Source organism: Leuresthes tenuis, unplaced genomic scaffold (genome assembly GCF_036924035.1).
Source record: "Leuresthes tenuis unplaced genomic scaffold, fLeuTen1.0.hap1 SCAF_21, whole genome shotgun sequence".
Lineage (NCBI taxonomy): Eukaryota > Metazoa > Chordata > Actinopteri > Atheriniformes > Atherinopsidae > Leuresthes > Leuresthes tenuis.
The window spans coordinates 26,443,179-26,467,818 of record NW_027325375.1 but is presented as its reverse complement, the minus strand read 5'-3'; the positions used below and the strand labels follow the sequence as shown (position 1 = coordinate 26,467,818).

At 38.9% G+C, this 24,640-nt stretch overlaps 1 protein-coding gene across 1 annotated transcript in view; it reads right to left on the bottom strand.

Annotated features, from left to right (window-relative positions):
- The window catches only part of LOC140280086 (roundabout homolog 2-like), a 77,422-nt gene that overhangs the window by 17,998 nt on the left and 34,784 nt on the right, over positions 1 to 24,640 (bottom strand). Inside the window, exons 3-13 of the mRNA XM_072375354.1 lie at positions 13,975 to 14,132; positions 13,721 to 13,841; positions 13,428 to 13,566; positions 11,401 to 11,537; positions 8,257 to 8,381; positions 6,961 to 7,132; positions 3,563 to 3,768; positions 1,821 to 1,902; positions 1,536 to 1,701; positions 952 to 1,118; positions 743 to 864 (exon numbers count right to left, since the gene is read on the bottom strand). Of these exons, the coding sequence (XP_072231455.1) occupies positions 743 to 864; positions 952 to 1,118; positions 1,536 to 1,701; positions 1,821 to 1,902; positions 3,563 to 3,768; positions 6,961 to 7,132; positions 8,257 to 8,381; positions 11,401 to 11,537; positions 13,428 to 13,566; positions 13,721 to 13,841; positions 13,975 to 14,132 (1,595 nt within the window). The remainder of the gene's footprint in view (positions 1 to 742; positions 865 to 951; positions 1,119 to 1,535; positions 1,702 to 1,820; positions 1,903 to 3,562; positions 3,769 to 6,960; positions 7,133 to 8,256; positions 8,382 to 11,400; positions 11,538 to 13,427; positions 13,567 to 13,720; positions 13,842 to 13,974; positions 14,133 to 24,640) is intronic.

Genomic DNA, 24,640 nt, shown 5'->3' with positions numbered 1-24,640 from the left:
TTGGAATGAGGGAAGCAAGAAGAAAACTAGGCCACTGACACTATCATCTCACTGTGTAACAGACTGCCCAATTAAAGTAAACTCACAAACTGAATCTGAAATTGGGAAAAGTGAATTTGAGCCATTGTTCCCAAAGGACATACAAATGGCAACATTTTTTTCAGCAAATCATGCCAAATATACCCATGCCCATAACCCACTTTTACACAGACACTTCTGCCGGTAATGGATAACTGTTGTTCTCACAAATGGAGAGAGATCAAAAGATTGTCTGTGTAGCCATTTGGATCCCCCACAAACACAGTTTACTGTGTCACTGTGTACATAGTTGTCATTTTGAAAAGCATTAAAAAATAACATGTTAGTACAAACCCAGCCTAGGTGTGCTATGAACCTACAACAGCAGACATTATGGACATTGCAAACAGACTGAAATGATATTCCCTGATTAAAACGCAAATGTTTCCAGAAGTGACACATGTAACACCTAATGGTGATGCATTTTTCCTGAACAGCAACATTAGTCTTCATTCCTGCATCACCTCAAACCAATCTAGATTGATGCAATAGCAGCTGTTCAGACTATGACTGTGTATCTGACATGTTTATCCTTGTGTGCGCCAGCTAAACACAGTGACATCACAAGAATAAAGTTCTGACGCAAGCTTAGAACAGTTGTAAATAACTGTCACTATAATGTAAAGTGAAAAACGTTTTTATTTCGAATACTGTGAGTACTCACAGTCCATGTGACCTGGACTGAAGTGGAGCTAAGGACTACAGGATTGTGCATGATGACCACAACATCTCCCAACTCCTTCTGCACACGACGATGGTCCACTCCCTGGGCAGTTGGACTAATGTCTAGGGTAAAGAAACAAATGTAGTCAAGTAGATCAGAGTAGTGAGGATTATCACAAATTATTCATTATTATCTATTTTAATATCTACCTTGGGTCCGGACAGGCTCAGACATTGGACTTGGGTCCCCCAGTCCTTGAGCATTAACTGCCCTGATGATGAATAGGTACACTGTATTGGGTCGTAGGTCCTTGACTGTAAACTCTGTAGTCTTCACATGGTCAGCCACCGTTTGCCAGCTGTTACTCACTGACTGACTGTATGAGGAATAAATTTAACTGATCAGGCAAAAAAAATCGCATTACTATAGGAAAAGCTGTACTGACTGGCATGTCAAACATTAATGAAATGCCAAATCTTTTGAAATACTTCCAGTTACCATCAAAAGGAGAATTGAGTTAAATCATCATGAGAAAAAAGAAAGCAAACAAAGAGCAAAAAACTATTTGTCAATCAACTACCACTAAATATTATCTTCTGCAAAATGACTATCAAAAAAATTTAATTACCAGACCATTTTTCAATCTTTTAGAGGTAATCCAAAGATAAACCAAAGTTTCTACTTGAAATTGTCCTGGCTTGCTTGAATTCTTCACAGAGACACCCACATCTGTTATTGACATGAAAGTTTGGGGTCACTAAATGTTGCTTGTGGCCATAGGTCACAGACATACCCAAAAGCCTCGATGACATAGGAAGACACTGGGGAGCCTGCCTCTGGCCCCGGTTCCCATGACAATGAGATATTGCTCTTGGTAACATCAGTGACCTCTGGCTTGGAGGGTGGCCCTGGGAGGGCGGTTGTATTGTGAGACATTAAGTCCACAAGGTCAGTGGAGTCTGAGGAAACAAAATTAACTAAATTATTACCCTCAAATAAAAAGAGTACCAAGAAATGTTATGGTTTTCATACATAGAACTGTGTTAATTTTTCATGTGATTTATTTACTGAGGCAGACCTCTAATATCCAAGTAGGCACTCCATGACGTTTCACCACTGGAGCTGGTAGCAACACAGGTGTACAACCCAGAGTCAGACAACTAAGAGAAACAGATTATGAAATTATCATTATTGTTGTTTATTTGAATTTATTTGAATTGTTTCAAATAAACAGCTGACATCATGCCTTTTAAATGTCCTGATAAATGTTTTTCACAGATCCATAACACAAATAAAACTCCTTTCAGACTGCACTATACTTTTGTGTCCAGCTGAACAGAACAGCCTTTGTAACTGTGATCCCAAATGGTTTCTACAAGCTCTTACGTCAGTCTGGGTTTTTGAAGGAGGTTTGCAGCTAGTAGTACAGTAAAAATGCATTAACCTCCACTGGCCTGCATTTGGCACGGGAGAATCTGTAGAGTGGATGAAAGGAAAGTTTTACACTGGCCAATGAAAAAAAAAAAAGATCCTAGTAAAAGCTTACATTAATTTTCTTAATTGATTTCCTCCAATAATCCTCACACACCATTCCGGTAGCCATCAGCATGATCATCACCCAGTGCTGACACAGGAAATAGGAGATATGAAACTTTATTTTATACTAGCAATGCATTAGAAGACATCTAAGGCTATCTCTCCAGAGAAGGTAGAAGAGTGGCACAAGGAAAGCACTTTGACACTGTGACAGGACACCGTGTATTGCAGATCCTCCATTATACATCCCCCTTTAGACTCTTCTTACTGGTTGCTGTCCTCGAGTCCTTGAGTCTAACTGCTGCCTCAGAGATTCAGACTAAAAAGCAGCGTTTAACGACTCATAAAAATCAATACTTGCTATTCATCTTTTAAAAGCAAACTCACTGCTCTTGTCCCTTTGAATTACATTCAGCTGACATCATCTGACAGAAGAACAAATCACTCTTTATTCTTTCACATCCAATACAGGATACCGTGTACACATTTTTCAAAAGTTAGTGATTTTAGTTTGCGTGATTGAATCATCACTGAGAAAGCAATATTTCACTACACTGTCAAACTCTTTGGTAAAGAGAATATGAAACGTGCATGCTTATCTGCAGGCGCAAATCGACAGGGGATTTAATTAATGTGTTGCTGAGTAACTGTACATCAATTTGAGGTAAAACTTTTCCTAAAAAAGAGAATTTTAAAAATAGTGTTTTCAGAAAATAAACCTCAAGACTTGCTACCTGGATTCTCCTGACATTAATAAGACTTCGGTAGCACAAGAAATCTTGAAATTTTGCCAGACTCTAAGCTATCAATTTGTGGCCAGAATACAAAAATTGGGATAAACCAGCATCCCATACTGACAGTCACAGGCAGGTTTTTAGTTTGGCAATCATCAGTAGTGGATTTACAGCACTTTGTTGACCTGATTTGTCGACCCTCTGTCATGATAGGTGGTGATCAGCAGGCACTTCATCCTATCACCTTGTTTTGTGTAATAAATCATTGAGGACATCAAGTTACATTTGGAAACACAGCAGCTAGATGAAAATACATCTGAGGCAATAAACAAGAGCATGTTCCTTCAGGTTTTAAACACGCAGATTTGTTAATAATAACGTTTTTCATGTGACTGCTCATAATGGTTTAATGTCACTATTACAATGTTATCATAGACACAAATGAAAGCCAAACTCAGAAATATCATCCTAGCTGTATCTATTGTGATTCATTCTTTAATGGTCAATTTGTTACATGCTACATGAGTCTGTTCTTCCAATTATAACCCACCTTGGTACTCTGGATCTGAAGGCTTCCATGCTCCAGTAAAGAAAATCGTGGGTCCTTTCCAAGCAGATTTGCCCCGTTCTTTCGCCAGGTGACTGTAGGCTCCGGGTCTCCTGATGCCTGACACTTAAGTAAGGACACGCCTCCCAGAGCCTGCGTTTGGTTGGATGGACCCTGTCGGATGATAGGCGGTGGGCGGTCCTTCAAGGCTAATAATCAAGAACAGGTGTTATTACTTCAACTCATTCTTAACACTGTAATTTTGTTGTCAAGGACATGTAAAGACACAACAACTTTCTTTTCTAACTTGTTGTTAGACTTGTGAAAAAAATTAGCTGACCTTATCACAGGGTGTTAATTTGCGATTGCAATAACGACATTAGTGGTTGCACGACTAAGATGCTAGAATTCAGTCTGATGGATTTGTTTTGAGAGGAAGTGACTGTTTTGTGAACCTTTTCCACAGCAGAGCAGTGTACTCATGGCACTGCATCACACCTTTGAGCTTTAATTACTAGGTGAGGATTAACGATGCTTCACCCGTGGTGCTAATTACCATAGCTACTTTATAACACCTCTCACACATTCATGCCTGTCCTCCTCCTCCTCTTCCTACTGTGATTCAAAGCTGCACCTCCCTCCTTTGCATACCCCACCAGCCCCCCAACAAACTAACTCTGAATTGGCATGCCAAGCAGACAACAAAACAGTTCTTTTAAAGCTTTTCAAAGCATGTTATATCATCAGGAAACAGCCTCTGCACTCTGAAACAGTAATTTCTGGAGTGTTGAATCTCTCTGGGCCTTGTAACTAACCCCTGCTTCCAATTTCCTCACTGCTGCTCTCCACTGTTATCAGGTGTGTCTCCATTCACACAAGTGTGTACAGCAGGCTCCCACTGCCTTATCTTTTATCGCACCTCCTTCAGCACAAAGAGCAATACAGCATCTCAAGCAGAATAACAGAAAATCAGCTAGGTGCAGCATAATGTACAGTATGCAAGAGCACATGAAACCTTGTGTGACAGTTGTTATGGAGGGTTAACTGTTTGCATTTATGGAGCAAAATAACATCTACAAGCATCTATTGAAATTTGACTTACATATGAAACATTTATGAACAAGAAATAAATTTCGTTCCAATCAGTCTTTCTCAGATTGGTTTGTGTTTTGGCTTCAAGATAGCCTGGAAAAGCATTTTAAATAAAAATATGACATCTACTATGGAGCAAGCTATCATTATCCCAAGTGATTAAGGAGCAAACAAAAATATTATATCCCTGATTTAGATGTAGCGCTGTGTGAAATGCAATCATTCTCTCTAGCTTTAGCAAGCATGGTCATAATGAAATGCTATATTTCATTGTAGTTTACAGGAATGCACATACATCAGTATACAAAGTACCGCTGCTCAAGTCAGTGTCTGAAAGGTTACTCTCCCGGCACAGATTCTGTTTTGTGCTTTTTGATCTAACATCACAGCAGCAACCATTGTTTTATCCAAGGAATCCATACTGTCTTGAATTTCAGTAAAATGGATTGAAGTATACAAACTAACTGGTATTACATACATATACCCCATAGGCTTAAGATGTGTACCTCACCCCAATATGGGGAGCAGTTGCTGTGGTAAGCTTTGTTTCACTGCAAATGCAATGGATTCTAATAGGGAGACAGTTTCATATTCCCATTCTCAGCCCTCTTTTCATGCTTAATTAATTCCAAACAGCACTCAGCAAAATACAATTAAATACACCCTAAATACCACAACCTTACTGTTTACAGAAGTTGTGTGGGGTTACCTGAGTACCTGGTCCTTTGATCAATAGACAAAAGAATAACTAAAACTTTAACTGCAAAGAGCAGAAAGCAAAGCTCTTTCAAGTTTAAGTGAATAATTAGTAAACCTGCTAGTGCCACAGTCAAGGCTATGTTATGGGTGGAGCTATACTCCATTTCTGGAACTTAGAAGGTTTTTATCCATTGGCAGACCTTCTTGTGCACCCATACTTTTGACAATCTTCCAGTCTTAAGTAATGCTAGAAATGGCATTGTACAAGCTTCCAAAACTCCCTGAGGCATCATGCCAACTCTCTATCCATCTTTGTTTACAGCCATCTGTCAAAGACACTTCTCCAATCTTTCACACTCTACACCTAACATTTTGATATCGATCTATCTCCTCTGAGTGACAGAACAGGAGTCAGTTCCTCTCCAAAAACACTTCAACAGATGTTAATTTAATAATGTGTGGGAGAAAAAAAAAAACAAGAAACAAATGGAGAGAGAGGCATAAACAGCCCCCAGCTGACAGCGGAGCACTTAATGCTGATATTAAAGCTTTGTTAAAAGAGTGTGGTGTCTCACCACAAAATAGACAGTTTCAGTCTTTTCACACAGTGAGGTGAAAACAAAAGGGTTGATTTCCGTTGACTGGCTTTTAGAACCTACAGATCTTTGCCAGTAAACTGTAAGAGTGGGCAGCTACTGCCCTGTAGTCCTGCAAGCACTAAAGCCCTTTAGTGCTTGCAGGACTACAGGCTTATGTCTTTGTGCTTCGTATAATGGAGAAGGCATTACAATAAAAGATAGAACAACATAAAAAGCAGATTACAAGATGCTTTTACCATAACATAAGTTTTTTGTTGTTTGCAATTGAAAGAAAATTCTATCTTGTCTGGAAAAGTGAAACCGGGACCCCCCTGGAGCCAGGCCTAGGGGGGTGTTCTGGCTGTTGTTTGTACGTATGCACCAAACAGCAGCTCCAATCATCCGGCATTTCTGGAGTCTCTGGATGGTGTCCTGGAGGCGGTGCCACCTGGGTGTTCTATTGTTATTCGGGGGGACTACCCATATCTGCAATAATGGAGTGACCTGGAGAGGCGTGATTGGGAGAAACTGCCTGCCTGATTTGAACCTGAGCGGTGTTTTGTTTTTAGACTTCTGTGCTAGTCATGGATTGTCCATTACAAATACCCCGTTCGAGCAAAAGGTGGTGCATAAGGGTACTTGGTACCAGGGCTCCTTAGGCCAAAGCTCGACTTTGTAGTTGTGTCACAAGACCTGTGGCTGTATGTCTTAGATAACTGGCTGAAGAGCGGAACAGAGCTGTCGACCGATCACCACCTGGTGATGAGTTGGATTCGTCGGCAGGGAAGATTGTTGGACAGACCTAGTAAGCTCAGATCTTAAGATAAGCGGAAGACAATAGATGGATGGATGGATAGTATGTTGGGATGGAGGTGGATGTACTGTATTAAGCAATGCAGTCATGTTGGTTTTAAACTTCATAACTAGAAAAAATTGGGTTCATAACTTAGTATTGTCGGTAGATAGGCTACAGACTCTTCTCTGTCCCCATGTATGAGGATGGTGTGTATGTGCCTCTGCATCCCAGCTTACCGTCTGCTACCTCAAGCTGGGCTTTGGCCATGATGCTGCCTGCCACAGTGAGGGCTTGGCAGATGTAATAGCCTGCATCAGAGCGTTGTACAGATGAGATGGTCAGCTCTCCATTCACAGACACGGACACATGGCTGTCCCCCTGTGCTGGCTGATTGGGGAACAAAAGATCCTACAAAGAGTGACATGAAGAAAAAAATTAACTAAAATAGGATGTTATATTCCTTCTTCCTGACAAGCGTATTTTCCATCTAAATTTTGGAAGTTCCTTGCCTTTTTCCTCAGCTGTACCTGATATTTTTCACAATGCTACTTCATTCAAGATATTTTCAAACTACATGATGTGCCCCACACATATGTCTCCACTTCCTCTGAATATATCATTGGAATATCATTATATATATCCTTTAAACAGATTCACACTGGCAGTGCCAGCTCATTCGGATGCATCTGAATGAGTGAGTAGAGCAGCCAAACCGGATATCACAGTCCATCAAAACCATTTATTTTCACAAGTGACTTTTCCTTTGCCAGTGACATTTTGTGGGTGGCAGAATCTTGTGTTGTGTGGGAATTGCTTCAATTCTGGAGCGTACTGATTCATAGTAACCCTCCACCTTATGAGACTAGTCAACCAAAACTACAAATTCAAAAGGTATGAATGTTAAAATTTCCTAAGTAATCGCTTTCACTCTACACAACTCTAACTTTACATTTTTCATGACAACTGACATTGAAAAAATAACTGCTCCATTTAAAACATTTCTTCAGTACTTAATATTCCAGCAATTTGTATGATACAGTTAGAAAAGTGGGTTGATGTCTTCTTTCTGCTTAGTCCGATAGGCAGTTTACCACCGGAGTGATAATCCTGCTGAGATAACCTGCAGTCATGGTCATGAAAAGGAGGCATCAGCGTTGTGCACTCCTGCACCCCAGGCAGACCAGCTGATGGGCAGGAAAGGACATTAGCCTGCTTTCATTATGTCTAATGACGCTAATGCAGCACATGACATTGTCTCTTGCTAAGTGAATTGGCTTGTCAGACTGGTGTAGATTGATGATAAATGACCACTTCATTATATATATGTGGAACATAACCACATTCTGCTGTGCCCTGGTTTGATCCTTTTAGTTGGATCCTCATGCATTTTTAATATTTTCGTTTAAGATCTCACTTTTCATGCATTTGCAGAATTTCTTTCTTTTTGGCAACATGGGCCTAAACAAAAAATAAAAATGTACGTCACTACAGATGTGCATAAATATGTTATCATCACAAATTAGTGTGCTCACCTTGCTACCCTCTCGTTGCCAGAACACAGTGGGTTGAGGCTTGCCTCTGGTCTCACAGGGAAAGGTAGCCGTTCGTCCTTGAGCCACAATCTGGTCCCGGGGTCGCACTACAAACTGGGGTGCCTCTGAGTTTAAAGAATAAATAAACAATAAGACAATGGCAACACATCTGCATAGAATTCAAAGTATGTTCTATTGTTATGGCACTTACACTTAAAGAATGTATATGGACTGAATATCCAGCTGTAAGCTAAAGGGGTTCATGCATTTAGTGTTTGATGTTCATTGAACAACTACTTTTCTTCTTTGCCAGCCACACAAGCCATTCATCCAACAACCAGAACTTCAGAATGATGCATGTTGACTAATTAGTGCACCCTAATGGCCCGCGCTATTCAAGTTTTTTAACTAAGGCACACCAACCATAAACTGGACTGCCACTTTGAAAGAAGTGAGGTTGTAAATCTAATATTTTTACAAAAGACTGCCAAAGGAAATCAGATGTTGACTCTGACTTTGAAACAATGCAGATATGCATGTTCAAAATTAATCTGATGACTGTGCTTGTGGAATGCCACAACAGTGCATGCATACTGAACATATGTGTGATTGAAAGCATAGAGAGAGTAACACATGCACAATGGAATCAGCTCTTACTTACCAACGGGGCGAGCTGATGACACAACAATGGTGTGGATGACATTGACACACAACACAGAGAGAAGGAAAGCAGAGGAACAGAACAGAGGGACAGAAAAAGAAAGAAATGAAAATCAGAAATGAATGAGGTGAAGTTGAGTTTTCATCCATGAAGTTCAGGAACGAGGGGGGGGGGGGAGGGGGGGGGGGGGGGGGGTGTTCAGGAACCAATGCAGGTGATGGCACGGTCTGTGTATCTTTTGGCCATTGGATTATATTTTTTTCAAAAACAGAAATAATTAAAAACAAATTGGTAGTTGTTGATAATAATCTTAAATCCAATACTCAAAACTGAAATTAAACAATTTTTTTGTCTTCGAAACGAGCAAAAAACAAACTTTTAAAAGATGGTGTAATTCTTATTTTCTCTTTAATTAAAAAATCAAATCACTACAGAAAAGAAACAAATAAAGGGTTTTGTCTCGTATTTTAAGGCTGGCTGTTGAAACAAGACCTTGGAGTTAGAGAGATGACATTCATAAGTCAAATATATATTTTGACAGGATGTTTTGCTACATTGAGCAAATAAGAAAAATCCTTTTTCACTTCATAGTTATTTTGTGCACAAGAAATAAGTGTAAATACAAAGTCAGCAGAGCAACATTTACTTGCTCTACTCCATGCAGATTGAAAGAGTTTTGATGCCTCTCAATAAGAGTCTCTGAAAATATGATTTGTGAATTTTTGGAAGGCCTTTTTAATATTGAAATTATCCCCTTTTTTATTTTGTAATTCCCACACGACACAAGTGTGCTCAAAAACTGTGTGTCGTAACACATACAGCTGTGTTCTTATGATTATTTCCAATTGGTGTGTGTCACTGAGCTGGTTTACTGCTCAACTTGGTCAGTTGCCAACACTCCACATAACCCCTCTGATCTGTGCGGAAGTCCTACACTGGAAGCAAAAAGCACAGCCATCAACAGCTGTCTTTATGCACTTCCCTGTGCCACTGCGCCAAGGTGCGCTCACAATGCAACATGGGTTCCTCAAATTAAGGCCAAGGAGACACCATGTGAGATACTCTGAAAAGTAATAAAAAAGTACCCTTAAAGCATATTTTATGAATTATTAAAGGATCTCTAAAAATATTGACAGTACGTTGTTTTGCCAACAGAATTTTATGTTTCATTGATCATGTGAAAAATTATATATGTGAAGGCTGTTTCGTGGGTCATGGCAGAGAAAGGTCTTTCATCACTCACCTAGTGTATTCTTTTAATGCTTTTATTCAATTACAAGAGAATTTACAAAAAATGCAGAGTCAGCGGATGGAGGTATACCAACACAACTGTTTATAGTTATGTTTTTTTATTCAAGTGGGAGACCACCACCCAACACAGAGTGGAAAGTGTGTTACTGACTGACGTTTAGCAAATGACCAGTTAAGAACACATTAAGACCAAACACAGTTACATAGAGAGAAAAAGGGAACACTGCGAAGGGGTACTGACTCAAGCAGCCGCATAGAGGAAACATTTGACGGCTGTGCTTTGTGTTTCTCATCTATCTCATGCCCTAAGTTTATTAAAAACATGGTCTCAAAACACATTTTGTCATGTGGATGTGCCTGAAGTCCTGATCCAACAACCATCTTGAAATAAGGAACCCTTTTCCCCATAATTTTTAAGTTTCATATTCGCCGTTTTGACCATAAAAAATGTTTCGATTTAAGGATTTAAAACAATAATCAAACAAGCACTCATTTTTTTTGTTTTTTAATTTGTGTTTCTTAAATGAAAATCCAAGGACTAAAATATACTTGCCCTGGTATGGGCCTCACCTTGATAACATTTGCAAGGGAAGGACAACCAATGGCAAAAAACTTTACCACTTCACTTATTTAGAAGAGATACTTGATGAATTAACCAATCTCAGGGAAGGGATAATCTCTCAATGGATGAAATTAAACAAACTCAACAGAAAATAATAGCTTTCATCACTGATGTATACCTAAATTAAAATATTAATTATAAATTATGATATAATTAGTATTTGAGGTTGAATGAAAAATGGTTTAAAAGTTTAAATGACAATGTAAAGGAAACAGAGAAATCTGATTTGCAACAAATGTATTTTTATTTTTATTTTCACTTGTTAGTATCAATCATAAAATAGCATCCTCTCATTTATATGGTGAGTGTGCAGTAAATGGGTTGGAGGTAGATTGAGTCCCCTCAGGAGAGATCATAAGAGTTATGCTTAAAGCTGATTAGATTGTCCATAACTGGAGCATAGCTGGAGATTTGCCTACTGTATGAAAGAAAAGCTGAGACCAAGCCCAGCTTTTCAACAGGGGTGTAGTAACATTTATATAGAGGGCAATAAAGTGGCATGTGTCTTGTGGCCTGCTTTGGGAGAAACAAAAATAAATGAATAAATAAATACAATTTCAGGGAAGGGTTATGAAATTTGCCACCAATGAGACCACACACAGTTACCCACCTCTGATAGTCAAGTAAGCAGAGGCTTCTGCTTTACCCACACGGTTCTCTGCCATGCAAGTGAAGGTTCCCTGATCAGTGACTGACGCTTTCTTAATTCTCAGCAGGAAGTCTTCTCTGTCATACTTGATGTCATACCTGGAGATGGAAAGAAACAGTGACAGCAAGTCAAGAGACATCTCAGGCTGACTTAATACAATTGAAAGTTCAATAGCAGTTACATGCTAATTAAAATACCCATTTTACTGAAGAAAATACACAAAACAAACACCAAACTCTACATCAGTGGTGTGCCAACTTAAAAAGAGTGTCATTTTTGATAGAATAACACCAGACTTTCTAAGGCAATTGCTATGGTGCTTGAAAAAGAAGAGCAATTATAGTGAGATGAAGGCATGGCAAAATGAAAGGTGCTTTCAGCTGGAACCCTGATTGTTCCACTCTTTCAATATTCATAAAGACGAACCACCCACTGTAGTGTGGGCTGTGCAGAATAGCCTATTGTTGGTGTGTGTGTGTGAAAGAGAGCTAGGAGAAAGAGAGAGAGAGAGAGATAGACAAACAGTCTGAGAGTCAGGGAGTGGCACAGTCTGACAAACTGAATTTGATGAATGAGCCAAGCAGTAAGACATGACTAATTCATAGAGATGTTCCATGCATCAGAGTGTATCCACCAGTGAAGCAACTGTAGGGAAGCAGCAATGCAGTTAGGGTGAGAGAAACATCTTAGCTAGCAGAGTTTAGATAAGGCCGAAGAGGGCCTACAAAAGGAATGAGCAGAGAAACAAGAAGTTGGGTCTTCCCTCGCTGTGGTCCCTTTTGGCATGAGAAATCTTGTGAATTTGTCTAGCAGACCAAAGATGGGAGACAAGTCAGGCAGAGAAATGGCTGAAGGGGTGAGAAAAAGTCACATTCGAAATAGATGTTCCTAAGGGTGTGGGCAGAATATCGATGGGGGTTATTGGATCTGTCCAGAGTCTGGTGAGGACTCCATTCACAGCGCATCTCTGACCCAGATACAGACCTCCCAGGAGACTGGGAAGGTTTCGGAAAAGAATGAAAGAAGTGGAAGGAAGGAATTGAGGCGAGGTAGGTCTGAAAGTAGGACATGTTTCCAGAGTCGGGGGGGGGTACTGAGGTAGAGAGCACAACATAGACAAGCAGACAGATTGCCAGACAGGGAGACTGACAGTAATTATTATGCAAGTCAAACTATATCCTAATTCCTAACAAAGTAACACATCCTATAACAGTAATGGCTTGTAACAGGTGTTACATTTTTTTACAAATAATGCCATTTTTTTCAGGGATGCTATTCACAAAGTTGTCCTTCCACATTCTGACAATGACATACATCTTTACTCTGATTCACTTAGGTAATATCTCATTACCTTGATAGCATTTCCAAAAGTTACTAAGACATTTTAAGAAATATAATCAATATAAGTTTTTAGTTATTTCATCAGTTTTACAATATGACTGTGATATAACTGCATGACTAGACTATAACATAGAATTCTCTATAATCTCTTATGGGACTGAACCAATTTGTATATGCCTATGTACGTATAGACAGAACTACATCATCCTCTACATTATGATGCAATCCACTGCAAGACCACATTCAACTGACTTCGGAAATTAGCTCATAATTCAATTAACATTCTTCAAGCTGAAGTGCACTTTATTAACTTCAAGCTATTACGAGACCTTAATGCATTAGATTCCTTGATATTTAATAGAAATTCCTGTTGAGTGCTCATCTATGGACATTTCACTGCCTAGAATGTATAATCTACACATTAAGTATTGCATGCTGGTACTTGAAAGTCAATATTCATCAAAATCAGCTAACATATTTTTACCAGTAAATAAGAAATTAATCTGCAGCTAATTATTATTATTTTTGTTACAAGTCTTCTCTACCATATTGAATTTCTGCAAATCTGCTTAAGCATTTATCTGTAGTAGCACTCTCACACGCACACAAATGCATACATAAGGCCTGCACTCACTCACAGTCCTCACCTGCCGCGAGGAATATCCACATCCTCCTTTTTCCAGCGCAGTGCAGGTGGTGGGTCACCATGGACCTGACACCTGAACTCTACGCTCTCGTCAACTAGAACCACCTGGTTCACAGGCCGTTGCACAAACGTTGGTCTTTCTAAATGTGGGTAGCACACATAGCATAAATGCTAAATATACTTTTGACAGAGAGGTTAAATATTGTATGTGCCACTGTGCGGCAAATGCCAGGGAAATGAGCCATGCACTATTACAGTTTGAGCCAGGCTATGAGTGGTTGACAGACTTCTTACCAAATACTGAGAGCTGAGCTTTTTCACTTGATCTCTCTCCAACCATATTGGAGGCCACACACACATAAATCCCTGAATCACTCCTCTTGGTATTCGAGATGGTCAGCTTTCCTCCTCGAACCTGAAGAGGAAAAAGCAATTGTGACCAAAATGAACAAGTTCAATGTAAAGTATTTTACAATGTGATTAATCTTAGGTTTCTGGTGTGATTTACTGTAGAAAACAGAGAAGCTCCTTCTTGATGATTAACTCACTGTGATCCTGTCATCCTTGAGGTCAAGACGAGTCTTATCTTTCCTCCAGAAGGTAGTAGGTTCTGGATGCCCACGTGGAGGCTGACACTCAAAACTGGCGGTCTCCCCGACCGCCACCACCACATCCTGTGGGTTCTGCCTGAAGTCATCGCGTAACACTAGGAGATAATAAAGTGAGCAGAACAAAATTCAAACAACGTGTCATTCTGGTGATTACTTTGACTTTTTATCCCAGTTCAGCTGTTGCATTATGGCAACTAAAAAGTCACTCTTAGACCAAACTGTTATGAGCTAACCGAACTAATTTTCTGATTTAAGAGTAAAAAGATAACTCTGTTCAGTAAGACTTGTCACAGGACCATAAGAAATTTGTATGTACTCTATAATACCTTTGTCTCCCTTAGGGCATAGGTATGAAGTCTTTGCTCAAGCAAAGATAACAGTGTATAAGTTCATCTATCACTAGACTGCTCATGAAAGCCATGAAAATTATCTAAGATTAAGTGAAAACCATAAAACGATACAAATCTAGGAGGCCTATGATGTAAGTGAAAGATTGTTCATGAAAATTTCAAACTACAATAAAGCAATGCAAGCAGATTCACTGAAGCTAAAATCCCATTAAATAAATTTAATCTAAAGCCAGACTTGTTTGTGCAGGTACAAGTTTACATCCAACTTATGCTTAAGGAAATTTTCAATACAGCTACGTCAACCTCTGAGGACAATGAATTAGCAAACTGCCTTGGTTGAGTTGCAGTAGTGGCATGAGTACAAGTTAGTTGTAAGTTACTTTCATTATTACAAGTACTAATTGTAACGTACAAGTATATTGGAAAAATTCCCATCAACGAAATGTGGGAAAAAAATGCAACAGATTATTACACAAACTTAAGTGAGTTTAGCCAACAGCATGTATATGAGTTTCTTGGGGAGATGTGTGTTTTCTGCCTCAATAAGCAGAAGCATGAACAGTATTCAATGCCAAAAAATACATGACATCACAAAGGAAAAACATCACAGAAGGCCACATTTCAAAACAGGAACCCCAAATTAGAACCACCAATTCAGTATCTGACCAAATATGAAATATTGTCACAATCTGTCTCTCTGTTCCTGATTGTTACTTTAAGCAATGACCTGTAGCAATGATTTTGCAAAGCAGAATAATGGCAACATATTTTGACCTGTATAATTGAAAAAAGAAAAAGTGATCAAATTCTGCCATCATGGTAAAAATGTGTGATATTTTCTCAATATTAGCAGGGGAACTCTCGAGCTGTGTTTTTGAGGTCAGAGTGACCTCTACATTTGACCTTTCACCATCAAATTAGCCTAGAGTACAAGTTTGGGTCAGTGCCAAACTTGAGGAAACTCCTTCAAGGCATTCAAGAGATACTGACTCCATGAGAATGAGCAGGTAAGACAGTCCCAAAACACAATGGGCGCAGTCATAGAGGCATAAAAACAAATATGGTGAAGAATGAAATTGAATGTCTGAGTCGAGCACGAAAGTGTATAGTCTTCCATGTAATCTCTGCTATGGTAAAGATAAGCAGCTTGTGATCAGTGAGAACATTTATAAGCTGAAAAACACACTAAGTCTACGCCACAGATGTTTTAAAATCTCTTAAAATGCAAGTATCAACTCTAAAGTTGTCATGATTGCACTTGGCTGTGGTGTTTTGTTTTTGTTCTGAGTTTCAGGCAGGGCTGAGCAGATATCCAGGAAGTTCAGGGCAGAGTCTAGACTGCTCCTGCCAGCACACCTGCTGCTCGTCTGTGCTCCTATGGAGCTGGCTTTTTAAGGATTTGCAGGAGCTCCAATCTTCGCCAAATAGTCTCACAGTCTCTGCGGTTATGGTCTACCACATGGCCTGAAGTGTTGTTCAGTGTTGATAGAAAAGCTTCCTTGTCTAACTGTTCTTCTACCTGTGTTCCCAGTACAACCTTGCTTCTCCCGAGATCTTTGGATACCTCTGTTGCCCCCTTCACTGTGTCTGCATTACAACCTGCATTCAACACTGCTTCCTCGCTTTGTACCTGCCAGATCGCACTGCCGTCATCTCAGACAAACCATACCACATAGTAAGCCCTCTCTGACCCACAGTTATCTTTATTCAGATACTCCTTGGACCCATCTAACTGTTCCTCCTCACTTCTTAAAGATATTACCAGACTGGATTCTCAGTGGACCTACCGTGCACCATTATGACTAATAAACCAGTTTCTTTTTCCAAATCTCCCAGTGTCAGTCTGCTTTTGGGTGACAAAAATATCAAAAGGCTGCAGTGGGCACTAATAAAACGTTCACAGAAAATCGAGAAAATGCTTGTTTGCAGTAAATCAGACAATTTACCTATGATGTGATTAGCATAAAGAGTTATTATCCTCATAATATACATCAGTTTGGCTGGGTGTAATTTTTCTGAAACCTTGGATAAAGAAAGCAGTTATAAAACGGGCCAACCATTCACAGCATGCACAGGGTCAGGCCTTGGTTTCATGAAAAGAGGATGTACCACAGCATGTACAAATGCGAAGAGAAAGTAAATAGGACCAGGGATATTGACTGGATCACATACTTATGAAGCCTTATGAAATGGCAAGGGAACAGGTGCAAGGTCTCATTTAGCTGCAAGAGGAAAAACATTTTAAAATACAACACTAAAAAGACCAAATTTCACGTTTCTGCAAAGTTATAATGTGTGTTTTGAAAAATACACTGAAAGTCCTCCACAGTTCTCTGGAAAGGAATCCACACTGGGGCTGGAAGGAGGCCAACTACTATACTGAATATTACCAAAACAGATCTGTAAGCCAATACTGCCACATGAAACATGGTGGGTGAAATATGACACGTTTAATTTTTTATCTCGCATCTACAAACTTTTGGTTCATTAGAATCCCATTTCTGAGCAGTTTCCCGAGTCTGCTGTCAACATTCTCATTTCTCTACAGCAGGGATGTCTGTGCTTGGTTGTCAGTTTTCAAAGAAACTGAAAATCAAGGATTGTCAAACATTTCCTGCAAAATTAACGCTGCTGCATTTTTAACAGATGTATGAGCTAGCAGCTGCTAAGTTAAAGGGTCAAAGCTTCAAAACTTCCTTATTCTGTCACAACTGTTACGGCAAATATAATTTCAAAAGCTACTGCTTTAAGTAGCTGCCAGCATAACTACACTGTAAGCCATCATAGGTATTATGGTTAAAAATAGAGAATGTAATTTAGATCCAGCAATAAGAGTCGTAGCCTCTTTGCATTAATTGCTTATGACACGTTGTTTTTATGAAAAATCTTGCTTTTGGCCAATTTTACATTTAAAAGTGCAGTGTATGACAACAATCACGACTTCAAAATAGCGTTTTCTTTTCTCTTTTTTCTTCAAAGAGCTAGCAGCCAGTGAATATGAATTAGCAGCAAACTGTCATTTCTGCTTTTGTGTAAAGAAATAATGAAAAATTTGTGAGATTAATTATACCTCATGGTAAAGGACAGTTTGCAAAACTCGGAGCAGGAAAAACTGGCATGGTGTTCATTTTGCTTTCCATCCTCATTACCGCCATAAGCCATTCAGCTGATACACTGTCGCATGAATTCCAAGTCCCAGAGGACACCTCTAGTAAAAAAGAAATCAGGGAGCAGCCAGCGGCCTCTTGGCCCAGCTGTCAATCACATTCTGCCGTAAACGAGTCTCAGTTGCAGACACAACTTTGGCACAGACATATGCCTGGCTGGCTGTCATCTTGTACTATACGCTTAGTGACCCATTCCATGACGGCACCACCACACTCAACCAGGCGCACAACTGAATTCTGGTACTTGTGTTGATGATGCTCCTGTAACAGTAAAAATGTCTCAGGGGATTGGGACACTCAAACACAAACAGGAGACAGTGGAGAACTAGATAATTGGAGACGAGTGAAAACCAATACCAAAGAGGTGAAAAAGAACGCTGTCTTAAATAGTTCTTACAGTTTAATAAAGCAGTGGACTTGATAACAGTGACACTAACCTAAAAACACCATGCAAACAAATTATTTTGCCTACTAACAGGTACTAATTACATGTTTTTGCGTATTGCATACAATTTATTTGTCGTTTCAATTTCTTGGGTTTTTCCAAGGATCTTTCCACACCAACTCATAATTACAAAAACATTTTTATTTCTAATCTGTATTTTTTTTCTTTTTGGTGTGTGAGTGGCTTATGATTAATGATGGTGTACGTGATGAATCATGTCCAAAGAAATTGTAAGTGAAAAACTCATTACGTACAATCTCCTGGTAATATGCTGCTGTCAATTTGAAAGGCTATGTAGGTGGGGCCAAATAATCAGTACAGTTGGTACTGTAGCTGTGATTTATTCAGTCCTGACAATATACATTAATGGCAGTTATCCTACACCCCTAACACTGCTCTGTGTGTTGCCCTTTCTTTCCTGCTTTCCCTGAAAGGCCTGTGCAGGATTCTATATGTAGTACACATGATGACATGTGAGACATGGGGTGGAGGTGGTGATGTTCTAATCTGTTGTTCTCAAATGAGGAACCCCTGTGGAGGCAGCATCCATGTGTAGTCTGTTGTCTAGTGGTAATTATTTCAGATGGCGTGGCCACCACCACTGCATAATGTTGTTTGATTGAGTACTGGTCAATTATTCAAACAAGGCATTCAGGGGACTCACCCATTTGCCTGTTACATTTATCAAATGAGAGAGAGAATTATTTGTAAATGGGCTTCATTTCATGGCACAATGGGTGGTAAAAATGTGGGACGGGGTGGAATTATGTGAATACAAATAATAATACAGAAACTTGTTATATGAATAACGGGAGAGAGAATGCGGTTGTTGTGAATTTTCCTATATTCCACCTTAGCCTTCAGATTTCTTGAGACTCTCCAAAAAAACACTGAATTTTATTTCATCTCTTCACCATTACATCAAATCTGTAAAGATCTCACTTGAGATCTTGAGACGTATTGCTCAGCTTGTCAGGCTGAAAGACAGAAAATCATTTCCATTTGGTTGCAAATACATGGATCTGGAACAGCCTATTCATTCCTGTACATTAGATGATGTTTCAAAACATGCTGCAGCCCTGCACAGACAGGATATTTTATCACCAAATCCATCATCTGGTAAAATTAATGTATCCAATAAGATTCTATCCATTAACTAAAAGCTCCAGCTTAAAGCGTGAAATTCCGAATAGAAGTTAAAACATAAAAAAGTAACAGTGGCAGTATTTTGTTATACATTTATTCCAATTACTATACTTTATGATTACATAGCATATGCAAAGGCTGCCAGCATGCTAACTCTCACAGGGACAGAATGTTAACATCTGGTCTTAACATCATTAAAAATAATAGTATTAGCATTCTATTTATGCTTTACATGAAGCTGGTAAAAATAAAACTCATAATGTTAAGACTGATTAATTTGACAAATAATTTTTAGGAGAAAAAAAATTATAGTTAAAAAAAGAAAAAACAAACAAAAATGTCAAAGCTTAAGTTTTTCCTGTATTTCTTGTTGCTCAAACTTTATTTGTAGAGCAAAAATATTCATGACCAGATTTAGAAAGACCTCGTCTCAACTGTACGATGAGTCATTAGAGCTTTCATCCCTGACTCCCCAGTGGGCTAATCTACAGCTTTCATTTTAAGTATCTTAAATTAAACTCTTCAGCTTGTCATGCCTGGAATGAATCTGGCTTCCTGGTCATGTTTTTTTTTTTGTTTTTGACATGTCTCGACAACTGTTATTTCTACAAATTTTGCACTAATATCTATAGGTGTCAAGTGATTAACTTTTACAATTCAAGTGATACAGTATCAATGGTGAGAGTAATAGCCTAATGAATAAGTAAATATGTAAATTCTGGATAGGTGTGATATTTACCAAACTCACACAATGTTCCTGCTGGTGGTCAATTATGCCCCCCTAAATTCTAGCAGCATCATGAGGCTAACTTTTTTTTTTTATTTAACAATTGCTGAATGAACTCTCTGAAATTCTCTGAAAACAGCCTCAAGTAGAACTGTAATAACTATGGGTCCTCAAATTTGTAATTCATTAATTTTTTTCTTTACACCATATTCAGGTCAAAATGTTAATTTGCTCAAAACTTTAAGCATGTAGAAAGCTAGGACTTATTTTTCAGTCTGGCTGGGTCAAACTGTTAATAAGGACAAAGTCCTTGAAACTGGCTTAATATGAAAAGAGCTGTTGACGTGATATTGTTGCTATGCAGTTTCTCGTGGCAAGCATCTACTAGTTTTCGGGACTAGCTAAATGGCTTGGATGGTGTCATGGCCAAAGACAGAAATTCGCAGCAAAGCTTGACAATGTTCCTAAATACATAAACTCCGACACCATCAACATAATTTGCCACTCAGGCTGCTCTTCCTTATACATGTGGGGCAGTGGATGTCTGTCTTTGTTGCTCTGCAGCCATTATGGTGTTGAGGTTAAGTTGTTCCTGTTAATAAATTCGTTTAAACATGGTTGTAAAATAGGATCCATTTACAATACTTTGATGCAAATAAGTGGTATTTTCTAATTTAAAAAAAAATTTTTTTTACCAATTCTTTTCAGTAACTCAATACAATGAGGATACCTTCGAAGAAATTAAGGTGGTCATTCACTTCATTACACAAAGTGGGAAATAAACAAGACAAGATGTGACAGACAGATGGTGATGGGTGACAACCAGCATTCAGACGGCATTCTGTTTATTTTGCAGTGTACATGAGGGTATCTTATAATATACTGTGTATTTATTCATAGACAAGTAAGCTAACAATCCATTGAGGTGACTTATAATTTCATGCTGTACAAACTCACACAAAGAAAGCTGTTGGCATAGAGAAACACCATCGAGGCAAAAAGGAAATTGTTAATGAGCGGAGGGGGAAGATGAAGATGCTAACACCTTGTGAGTTTTTGTGTGTAGCAGATGGTTGTATTTCCATTTGGGAATCAGAGATGCAGCAACAAAGCGTGGCGCTGCATGTAGATAAATCTTGCCACATACAGGCAACACATACAAATCTAAAATGAAATCAAGCACTGTTTTACAGAAATTACTAAATAGCAACCGTGCTTCTTTTTATGCAGTGTGTTTATAGACTGATGCCAGAGACTGGGAGCTAGGTAAGCCTTTTAGTAATATATAGGTTTATATGGTCAGTGGTCCAGTGTCAGAAAATGGATTCTATCCAAGTGATTTCTCATGACAGTGTTCTGCTAAATTGTGGTTTGGAGTTTGCTGAAGATTCTTTTTGAACAATTTAGCCTGTGGGGATGTGTCACTTTCTCAACAGCAGTCAAGGATGTCCCATATCTGTCACATGCAGAAAATACACACTGACACATGCATACACACACACTCATAAGCACACACAAACAAACAGAAAACAGCTGCCCGGTTCCTATATTACAAACTTTGCTGATGTCCGCAACACATCATCACTGTTCAGGAGACCGAAACAGAAACTAAGACAGATATGCCGACACACAATCATGGAGGAGAAAAATTCTCTGGTTAAGAGGGTTATTTGCGCTGGGGATTCATTCTTTTTTTGCATAAATAAACAACTTAACATCTCTGTGCCCTGAAAAAGTCATCAGCAATCAGTCAGGACTACGATCAGCGGGGAGATGAGGAGCATTTATATAATGTCCCCTGGGGTCAAGAGCCCAGCACAGACGCACATCACCTATTATATTTCTGCCTTCTCAACAGTAGGACACATGAGTAAATCAAGCTCTACTTTTTTATAAATAAAATGCTACCCTGAATGTGGCGACGTTCATATTTGGCAATTATTTCGAATATTAAACCGTCTATGATGTAAAGTGTGCCACAAAAGGGCAATATGCAGTGGTTCAAAATGAGGGAATTTCAAAGTAACCATCAAAGTCTAATAACAATTAATGATTCATTGTATACACAGAATATAAAAATTAAAAATCTAATTTGTATTACTGACTGCTCTGCTTGAATTTAAGTAAAAGTTCCAGTTTTTTAACCTATATACCAATAATTTGCATTGCATTAAGAACAATTATGGACCAATGGCACTGTTATTTTTTATACCGGACAAAGCAGTGCAAGGTAACTGAAGTCAGCGGTATCCTAAGGTATAAACGGACAGCTTGTAAACTTAGTACTGCTTCACTTGGCTTTTTGGGCATCATTAAAGTCAAATCCAATTAGAGTCAATATGAAGGTTGGAAATAGATGCGAGTTCAAATGTAAGCATGCCTGTGGCAACACAAAATTTAGATGCTGTATACCTTTTAATGTGACAATAGCTTGCACACGAAAAAATGCAATGATGAAGGCTCTTATATTTTCCTCTTCACAAACTTGGGAAAAGCAACATTAATGGGCACAATTTATCCATAATTTTATTCAACATCTTTCCCTCCGTGGCATTTTTTTATATGATTTTATACTTTATAATCATATTAGTTATGCATTCTTTGGCCTTTGAATTAGAAGCCGTTCAACCACCATGAAGAGTTAACAGTGAACACTCTACCATTGTCATGTTTAATTAACCTCCATTCTTGTGTCATGTAATGTAAATTGAAGCTGTGGATGGTATAGGAGGGATCTACCCTCTTCTCCTCTCCTTCCTCACATCTCCATTCCCTCGTCTCTCACTTGCCTTGCCTCTAGTTACTGTAACAGCATTTCCTCAGACCACATCTATAATTAATTACCCCTGTCTCCATGCATTTCTTCACAAAACACATTCCTCTATCTCTCACACTAACCTATGTAAATCTTCATCTCCCTGCTCCCCAGACTCTTAGTCTCAGTCTCATCCTCTGTATAGACACCTGTAAATACGGATGTAGTCTTGTAGGCAAAGCAGTGAGCAAATATTTGGGCATGGCTTTAGTTCATGATTTTGCATTTATGGATGGTTAATTCCTCCTCATTATTTGCTGTGTTCCGTCTCTCTATTTTTGTGTTATGAAAAAAACTAACTTTCAGTTCCATGGCTGGGAGGCACAAATACCCCATGTTCATAAACCTTGATACTGCTCTGGCAGTTATTGAAGGAACATGAGGAGTAAGAGAGAGAGAAAAAAAACAAACGATGAAAGAAAAATACAGAAAAGGTCGATAACATTATTTTTCTCTCAAAGACCATGGATATCGTAGACCCTTAAAGCAATATTGTGGAGATGTACAACATGAGCTGGAAAATGAGTCAGGGATCAGAATCTAGCATTTTATCCGCCTTACTTCACTAAAGCAGTGGCCACCAAGGGAAAGAGAGCTTTCTTACAGCCTCTGTTCCTTTCTGACTGAAGATATGCACACTGTTGTGTTTCACAGTCATGATCACTGTAATCAACACAATGCTGAAGAGGGTTAAAAAAGCTTCACATGTTCTCTAAGAGACATGTAAAGGCTAGAAAGGTTTAAACTGTTTTTAAATACATCACCTATAATTCAACCAGCCACATTATCTCTAGATTGATGCAGCATGGAGATCTTCTAAATAAACGATAGCAGAATACACTAAATTCTCGATTGCTTTTTTCTTTCTGAATAAAATGGAAAAAAGTGTTGTTCAAGAAATAAGACTCCGTACATCTGTACCATCTTACATGATCAAACACATCTGATGGTGGACCTTTAGAGACGGTTGCTGTGCTGTGTTTACCACCAGCATCATGATTTTATCCCCCTTTGCATGGGCACATACAGATGGGCCACAATATGTCCATGTTTGCATAGCGTGTAGATATGTGTGACTGCATTTGAATAAACAATTGGAGCTATGAAGCAAGGCGCTGCTCCCCTACCACTGCTGGCATTCAGCACAAAAGAAAATTAATTAATATTGTAATGTCATATAAACACATTATATAGGACAGACTTTGTTGCTATGATTGCACTGATTTGATCTTTGATCACTAAATGAGAAAATTAACTGTAATCATCAAATCTAAGTGTCGCACCCTGGGTTCATGTGACCCAGAGGTGATGCTCTGCATTTCTACATACTTTGTCCCTCACTGCCACCCACCTTAAAACCACAGTATAGACAAGAGTTGCATGAATTGCTTCTTCCCACAGTATAAAAAGAAGTGACCGTGGAGTTGAGTGTGCATCACAGTGTCCACTGTGATGGACTGCAAACCTGTCCAAAGAATAACCAACCTCTTGGCCAAAGTCAGTTGGGCTAGGCTCAAGATGGATGTCTGGAGAATAAAACAGGCAAAGATGGATCTTTTATTAAATGGATGGACTTATTGATTAAAGTCGCTGGCATTATATTTGTCCTCCTGATCTGCAGTTGTAAAAATGATAATAGATTGAGTCGTATGATCTGAAATGCAACACATTTTGAGCAAAGCAGCACTTGAGATATTCACGTGCAAAGCCATTTAAAGGCATAATTCGTTTTATTCATTCAGTTCAAATGGGGTTACATGAAGTACTTATGAGACCTTAGACAGGAGGTGGAGTATTCAGAGGCTTTTCTGATTGAGCTAAAGCTAAAAACTACTCAGAAGGGGGCCACTAGCAGTCTTCTGCCTCTAGCAGTTATATACACTTTCTAAACCAAAGAAACTTCTTGTGGCAACACAGTTCCTTCACAGTCCAAGTTCCCACACAATGTGTCAA